This window comes from Mastomys coucha, unplaced genomic scaffold (assembly GCF_008632895.1).
Source record: "Mastomys coucha isolate ucsf_1 unplaced genomic scaffold, UCSF_Mcou_1 pScaffold5, whole genome shotgun sequence".
NCBI lineage: Eukaryota > Metazoa > Chordata > Mammalia > Rodentia > Muridae > Mastomys > Mastomys coucha.
Window position 1 is genome coordinate 111941061 of NW_022196911.1, and position 8701 is coordinate 111949761.

At 46.7% G+C, this 8701-nt stretch overlaps 1 protein-coding gene across 1 annotated transcript in view; it reads right to left on the reverse strand.

The window, feature by feature from the left end:
- Positions 1–7173, reverse strand: part of Sumo2 (small ubiquitin like modifier 2) — a 14273-nt gene extending 7100 nt beyond the window's left edge. The window contains exons 1-3 of the mRNA XM_031352858.1: positions 6994–7173; positions 5406–5537; positions 811–882 (exon numbers count right to left, since the gene is read on the reverse strand). Of these exons, the coding sequence (XP_031208718.1) occupies positions 811–882; positions 5406–5537; positions 6994–7014 (225 nt within the window). The 5' untranslated portion in view covers positions 7015–7173. The remainder of the gene's footprint in view (positions 1–810; positions 883–5405; positions 5538–6993) is intronic.
- Between the last annotated feature and the right edge of the window lie 1528 nt (positions 7174–8701).

The window sequence follows — 8701 nt, forward strand, 5'->3', positions numbered from 1 at the left end:
AAAAAAAAAAAAAAAAAAAAAGAAAAAAGAAAAAAGAAAATGCCGACGATAGGCTGCAGAGACAGCTCATAGGTTAAGCTGCTACAGCAAGAGAACAAGGGTTCAATTCCCAGCACCAACACAGTAATGCATAACTCTATTTCCATAACTCTATTCTGGGATCCAGTCTCCCTTTTTCAGACTTCCTCAGACACTAAGCACATACATGGTACATACATGTGCATGTAGGCGAAATACACAACACATACAATAAGTTCTTTTAAAAAGAGGAATACATAAAACAAATGAGTTCTTTAAAAGGGGTGGGAAAAAACAATGAAACCCATCATTTGGTACAATAATTAAAAGAAAAAAGAGGCTATAATTCAATATTCCAACACTGAAATCCATAAACAAAGCTACTTTAAAAATAATCCCAGCACTTGGGAGGCAGATGTAGAAGCAGGAAGATCTCTACTAGGTCCAGGCCAGTCTATCTATAGAGTTCTAAGGTAGCCAAGGTTATACAGAAAAATCGTGTCTAGAAAAACAAAAAAAGACAAAATCCAGGCTGGATAGACCAGTGGGTAACAGCACTTGCAAGTAGAAGGACCAGAGTTTAGATTCCCAAGACAAAGACTGGAGGCTCAGTGATGGTCCAATGGAGCCAACCTCCAGGTTCAGCAACAGGTCTCAAAAGATTAAAGCTTACAGCAACAGAGCAGGACACCTGATGTCCCACTAGCCTCTGCACACACACTTGCCCATGCATAAACACTTGCAACACACACACATAAAACACAACTTTCCTAAAAGTAGAGAGATTTTTACCTGTGCGGGTGTGTCTGTCTCGTTGATTGGTTGCCCATCAAACCGGAATCTGATCTGCCTCATTGACAAACCCTACAAAAATTAAAAGCAAATAGCATATAATCACTAAAATCTCAATCTCTTTTTACATCTATGAAACCTCACTAATATGTCAACATTTTCTATGCAGATAAATGTTTTTTTAGAAGATTTATTATTATACATAAGTACACTGTGGCTGTCTTCAGACACCCCAGAAGAGGGCACCAGATCTCATTACAGATGGTTGTGAGCCACCATGTGGTTGCTGGGATTCAGACTCAGGACCTTCTGAAGAGCAGTCAGTGCTCTTACCCGCTGAGCCAACTCTCCAGTCCAAACATTGTGGGTATTCACTTTTACAGCACCTCTCAATACTTGTTGTAAGCAAAGTGGTCAATGTATCCTATGGCTTCTGGCCATTATTAACAGATAGGAAGTAAAGATCAGTATCTGCTGATAGGTCTAACAATAATACCAATGATTCCAACTTTTGGCTTTAAAAGTACGGAATGGGGATTCCAGGAAGATTTCTAGAGGTAAAAATTAAAGTCTGGATAGGAAGTATAGCTCAGCAGGTCAAGGGCTTGCCATGCAAGCTGGCAACCCATGTTCAATCCCTGGGACTCACATAAACGTAGATGGAATGAGCTGACTCCAAGCTAGGGATGTGGTGGACTACAGTCCCAGCACTGGGGACACAGAAACAGGATCATCATCTCCTAGCCTGGTCTATAGAGTTCCAGGACAGCCAGGGCTACACAGAGAAACTCTGTCTGAAAAACTATATTTAAAAAAAAAAAAAAAAAAAAAAAAAAAAAAAAAAAAAAGCAAAACTAAACAGGAACTAGAATGCAGAAGCTTGGGGTCTGATGGGATGCATAGTCTAGACAGAAGTTAAGCTGAAGCTCAGTTCACTGGTAGAAGCTGTGAATACAGAAGCCCCTCTGATCATGAGCATTAGAAATTAAACCAAAAAACAGGACAGTTTAACTGTAAACTGGAACTTACTATTTAGACTAATCTGGCCTACAGCTCGTTTGAGTGCTCTGGTTTTTTGGTGGTAAGGACCGAAGCTGAGGCTTCATGCCTGCTGGGCAAACATTATCTCCAGCACCACAAATTAGACTTTTGATAGCATGAACCTACTTCAGGTTTTAGAGGCAGGGTCTTAAGCAGCCCGCAAACTCACTTTATAGTAGAGAATGACATTCTACTTCCTAACTCAGTCTGCACCTCTCTAGTGCTAGATTCAATGTATTCAGTGCTGCAAATCAAACCCAGGGCTTTTTGTGCTAGGCAACTCTTATCAACAGACTCCCGGACCACTCCATTTTGTATGAATTGTGTTTGGCGGCATTGTCAGATCTGCTATTGGAGTTACAGAAAGTTGTGAGCTATCACACGGTGCTGGAAACTAAACCCAGGTCCTCTGAAAGAACCACTAGAGCTCATATACATCAAGCCTGCCCTCTTTTTCTTTTTCTTTTTTTTCTTTTTTCGCCCGAGACAGGGTTTCTCTGCATAGCCCAGGCTGTACTCAGAAATCCACCTCCCTCTGTCTCCCAAGTGCTGGGATCAAAGTCGGTTACCACCACCACCCTGCTTTTTTTGGCTTTTATTTTCTTTTTTTCTTTTTGGTTTTTCAAGACAGGGTTTTCTCTGTGTAGCCCTGGCTGTCCTGGAACTCACTCTGTAGACCAGGCTAGCCTCGAATTCAGAAATCCTCCTGCCTCTGCCTCCCAAGTGCTAGGACTAAAGGCGTGCGCCACCACCACCCGGCTTTTTATGGCTTTTCAAAAACAGGGTTTCTCCGTGTAGCCATGGCTGTCCTAGACTTGCCTCCCAAGTGTGGGACTAAAAGCCTTTGAAACCATGCCCAGCCTCTATCCCTACTCTTAAAAAGTAATAGCCCAGCATGCATTAGGCCTTAGGTTCAATACCCAGTAGCACCAAAAATAAAATTCTAAGTAGAATAAGACTAAGGTTCTCACCCTAACCCACCCTGACACCCTTTTTTTGGTCTCTTGAGACAAGTTTTCTCTGTGCAGCCCTGGATATCCTAGAACTATAAAGCAGGGTAGCCTTGAACTCTTCCGCCTCCTGAGTGCTAGGATTAGAGGTGTGTGACACAGTTACTTGGGACAGGATGCCTTTTTTTTTTTTTTTTTTTTGGTTTTTTAAGACAAGGTTTCTCTGTGTAACCCTGGCTGTCCTGGAACTCACTCTGTAGACCAGGCTGGGCTCGAACTCAGAAATCCTGTCTCTGCCTCCCAAGTGCTGGGATTGAAGGCGTGCGCCACCACTGCCAGGTAAGGATGACTTTTAAGACAATTCTACCTTATCCTTCAAGTGTTGGGATTAGAGTAAGCCAGCATACCCAGTTTCTTCTGCTTCCCTTTTTATCAAAGTCTTGCTGCTATATAGCCTGGACTAGCCTTGATTTTCTGTAATTCTCCTGCCTCAGCCTACTAAATGTTGAAATATGGGCTGTGTTAACACACCTTGCATTACTTTTCTAATACTTAATATTTAAAGTTTTTATAATATTTTAAAATATAACCATTTAAGCAACCAAACTTGTGCTGCAAACATAGTCCACTTTGTAGGAAACCTGTCTTAGATTTGAACCCTAGCACCACACAGGACTTTCATCAATTCAATCTTATATACAGTGGAGGCCAAATGGAGCTATGCAACCTATTAAGTAAGTGACCTGTGGGTGATGAATGTTCAATAGAAGATGCCACATAATAAACCCCTTTCGTAACCACCTTTTTGTTTGTTTGTTTTTGTTTTTTTGAGACAGGGTTTCTCTGTGTAGCCCTGGCTGTCCTGTAGACCAGGCTCACTCTGTAGACCAGGCTGGCCTTGAACTCAGAAATCTGCCTGCCTCTGCCTCCCAAGTGCTGGAATTAAGGGCCTGCGCCACCACGCCCAGCTGTAACCACCTCTTACAGGGAACAGAACCCTGGGCCTCCTCATAGTGGGCAAATGCTCTATCACTGGACTATGTACATTCCTCAGCCTAATCCCTAAATTTTCCTGTGTGTGTATGTGGAAGCATGCTGAGCGCCGGGACACAGGTCATTAGTAGACTGCTTGCCTAGCATGTGAGATTCTATTCTTGTTGCATGTGAGGGTGCACATGTGCCACAATACAGGAGTGGAGGCAGTTCCCAGGACAACTTTAACTCTCAAGTCAGTGGCTCTCTCCTACTATACTATGGGTTTCAGGACTGGATACAGTCAGGCTCGCAGAGCCACCTCAAAAGGACCCTTTCCCAAATTTCTTTGTTGACTGATTCTTTAGGGAGACTGTTTCTCGGCACACGCCTTTGATCCCCCTTTGATCCCAGTACTTAGGAGGCGGAGACAAGCAGATCTCAAGTAAAGTTTCAGGCCAGACATGAATAAAATGAATGCTAACACAGGAACTTAAACAAGTCTGGAAGTAGTTTTTTATTATATTATAAAGGGGACATAAACAGAAAATATGATGGCACATGCCTATAATCCTAACACTGGAGTGCAGACTTCAAGCCTGATCTAACCACAAATAAAGCCATCTTGAAAATCAAAATGAATTCTACAATTTTCACATCTTAGAAAACAAGAAAAACCCTACTTCTGCTCTTACTACAGCTAATGAACTAGTGTGGGAATCAAGAGCTGTCATCTTTAAAGTTGCCCTTGCTTTATTAACTCAGCACTGCAAGGGACACTGTAATAGATCTTGTACTCACTTTCCATATTTGTCCAAATAAAGAGGAGAAGCCCGGCTTGCTATCCCACTGATGAGGAGAAAAAGGCTGGAGGACTGCAGAGTTCGAGGACAGTCTAGTCTACACTAATGTTCTTCACAGCCAGGAAAGCAAGACCAAAATCCATCACCCAAATCAAAGAGAATTTTTCTAGTTCCTCCTCTTACAACTGTAAGAGTTTTCCTTATAATAAACAAAAGTATTCATGCTTTACCCAAAAATGATTAAAATTTCCTAACCCCTGGGGTTGGGTAGGCAACTTCCTTAGGATACACAAATCTGGCTTAGCATTAGTATGGTGGATACAATGACATCTCTCTACAAGTATTGGAAACAAAAGAAAAAAAAGGGGTGGGGGGTGGACCTAGAATTCACATGCTCCAGAAAAAACTTCAATATCCAAATTGAAATTGGCTAAAATTCTCTGTCCGTCTGTCTCTCTCCAGGGTGTGTTTTTGGCCCTGGCTGCCTCAGTGCTGGGAATAAAGGTGTGTACCTCCACACTCAAATATTTTGACAAAATGCATTGTCTAAATAATAAAAGGGAAAAACAACAAACCAAAAACCCACCAAAAACTAATCCACTTTTCCCCTCATTAAAGTGCAGATATTTCTCCTTGGGAACTTGTAGTCTTATGATCTAATGAGGTGTTACTGGTTTAGCACAAGAGTCATAATACTATACTAAACCTACCTGCGAAGTGTACAATATAATCACAAGCACCTTAACAATACTGTGACAGTATACTTTCTATTCCTAATTCTGTTGTGCAATTGGATTATTAAGTGGAATTACATTTATCAATTCCTCACCTGCCGTTCACAATAGGCTTTCATTAGTTTACTAAGTGGTGTATGCCTCTTAATCTTAAACTGCACCACAGAACCATCCTGGCCCGCCACCTTCAGATTAATGTGATCGTTGTTCTCAGTCTTGACTCCTTCCTGTTGAAAGAAAAGTAAGAGTGTAATCTGGAAACCGTGAAACACAAAACACCTTTCCAGCAGCTCCAGGCCCAAACCCTTCAGAATCAACAGGTTTCTCTCATGCTCTCAAAGAGCATACAGCTGTTCCCAGTCACCATCTCAAACAGCAGAAACCCTGCACAAAGTGTTACAAGGGTGTCACAGAAACACTGATGCAAGCAACGCATCAATACACTTACAAGCCCGTTCTTTCTATCAACTGTAATGCTTCTGAGGCTAAATTTTCTAAAATGGCATTATTTCCTGTCACCGCCAAAATCTGTTGCTTCCCATAAACACCGGTGTCCTTTCTCTTTTCAAAGCGTTATAAATACAACTACTAGAGTGGGGGGTAGAAAAAAAACATACCTTGTATTTCAAAACTCACTGGTACCTCCTTTATAAAGTTAGCAAACTCTGTTCAATGATTATAAAATGAACCTATCTTTTAAAAAACAAAAAACAAACATTCTCAACTGAGGGATACCCCGATTCTTTCTTTTTGCATCGGCAGATTAATGTTCGACTGTATTAACTGCTTCATTTTCAGTTCTGAGCTTATTGTCGCCTTCTCCTTTGCTGTCAGGGCTCAGACACAAGTCTTCGTGCACAAGTGCACAAGTCTCGCCGTACACTGCGACCCAAACCGCAGTTCAGCAAAACCAAATATCTATGCATGTCTATGTCCAAGGATTGTTCCATCCTGTGTCCTCCCCCCGCCCCCCGAAACAGAGTCGGTGCCAGAGGGTGCCCCGGAGGCTGATTGATGCTCCTGCCCTCGTCGGCAGCCAAGTGTACCCCATGCCTCCGAAGGCGGGTTCTTAAGTTGAGCCCACGTCTCTGCTCGCACCTAAGCCTCCAACCACAACAAGCCACATGGTTCCCGCCAGGGTGCGGGTTTCAGGGCGCACGGCGGATCGGAGCGGAGCAGCGCAGCCCCTCCCCCGCGGGCCCCTCGGGCCTCGAGCGGGACCTGCTCCGGAATCCCCCCAGTCGGGATTGGCCCGGCACACACCACCGATCCGGCGCGGCCCCAGCCATGAGGGAACCCCCCGGGCTGCACGACTCCCGCCTCCGCCTTCGGCGCCGCCGATCCGAGCCCCGCGCGCTTAACGCTCTCCTTCCACGCGCCGGGCGCCGCCGAGGAGGCAGCGCGGGGCCGCCGGGCCCGCGGGCTCCCGCGATGCGCCGCCCGCCTCGCGCCGCGCGCGCTCCGAGGACCTGGGGGCGGGGGAGGGCGGCGGGCCTCCTCGGGCGCGGGCGGGAGGAAGAGAGCGAGAGAGGAAAATGGCGCGGCGCGCCGGGCCTGAGCCGCGGCGGGCCCCGTGGGGGGCCCCGGGCAGGCGGGGAAGTCCGCGGCGGGCTTCGGCCGGACCTCGGGCCGCTCCACCCGCCGGTCCGCGCGGCGAGGCGCGGACGGGCGCCCCGGGCTCACCTTGGGTTTCTCGTCGGCCATGGCGAGCGCCGGAGTCTCCTCAGCTGCCGCTTCACAAAAGAGGCACCGGGTCCGCACTGAAAGAGCACACAAGCAGCAACCGGGAGCGGCAGAAGAAGGAGGCGGCCGCGGAGGACGAGGCGGAGGGCGCGCGCACGTCGTGCGCTCCCTCCCTCCTCGCTGCGTGCGCGAGCACGAGCCGCCGGGCCTTCTCATTGGCTGCCGCCTCGCGGGAGCGCGCAACGCTTACATAACCAGCCCGCCCGCCCCCCCACGGCCCGCGCCTCCGAAGCCTGGGCCGGGCGCCCGCCGGGTCGGCGGGAAGCGGCGCGGACACGCGCACCCGTCCCGCCGCGGGGGCGCGCCTGGCTCTGGGCGGGGCTGTATTGTCCTCCTTCTTTGGTGGAGCATAATCAAAATGGCTTCCAGCTGGTCCTCGGCGAGGACGGGAAGGCGTAGGGCCTTAGACGTGAGGGTGAGCCCAGGTCGAGAAAGAAAGGCCTACTCCACGTCGAAGGGGGCGGCAACGTCAAAAAAGCAGCATCAGGCTCTGAGAAGAACTCCTGTTCAGTAGGACCAGGGCAACCCCCCCTGCACATCAAAGTTCCCAGTCCCTTCGTCCTTCCCCATCAACCAGCTTCCCCACTCCGTAGCCTCAAATGTCTTCCAACCTGTTGGTAACCCTACTCTAGCTGAGGAAACGTTCTTATATCCACTCAAAGAATTCCTCGCTGGTGGCCTGTCTCCCAAGAGAACACAGTCCATCAATCAGGGGAACCGACCCAACATAAAGCTGACGGCCAGTCAATCATTTCGTCCCTTTATCCAGTACAAAATAGGAATGGGATCCTCACATTTGAAGAAAATCCTGCCCTCCGTGCTGTGGATCCCATCTTGGGCCTCACACTTTTTTTTTTTAATGTCCTGTACCCCTGTATTTTCTTCTACTTCTGTGTTACCACAAAGGGGGAAATATCTCATCACGATTACATTACCACCATAATGCTTCTTCTAGGCCAAACAGCTTGAAAAAATGCCCATGCCAGCTGCCTCCACCCGCTCAACTCCCACTCACTCCTCAATCCACTGCAATCTGTTGCTGTCCTCGTAGCGCCACTAAAACTCTCCACAAGGTCACCTTTGCTGAATCCACTAATATGTCCTGTTTCTCACCCCTACTGAACTCCCTAAGACTTTGCAGGAAAGGGTTTTTGTTTGTTTGTTTTTGTCACCTTAGACCAGTAACACACCGTAATCTTTTTCTTTATTAAACTTTGTTTCTTGGAGTTTTAGTACAGACTTTTAAAAATTATATTTCCTCTACAGGGATGTATGAATCCCTTCCAATATCATCTACTTTCTAAACTCTCATTTTTCTAACTTGAAAAAAAAAAATCTTCCTTGCATGTCCTTGGTGGCACACATTTTAATCCCAGCACTTGGGAGACAGAGACAGGTGGGTCTCTGAGCTCGAGGCCAGCCTGGTGTACAGAGTGAGTTCCAGGAAAACTAGGGCTGCACAGAGAAACCCTGTTTTGAGAAGCAAAAACAAATAAAATTTAAAAAAAAAAAATTTTTTTTTTTGGTGGGGACCTAGTGGCCCTAGTGGTTTTAATCCCCACACTAGGGAGGCAAGATAAGCAGATGTGCATGTGTTCTAGATAGGCAGACCACCAGTTTGAATGTAGGTAGGGCCAGTGTGCATACA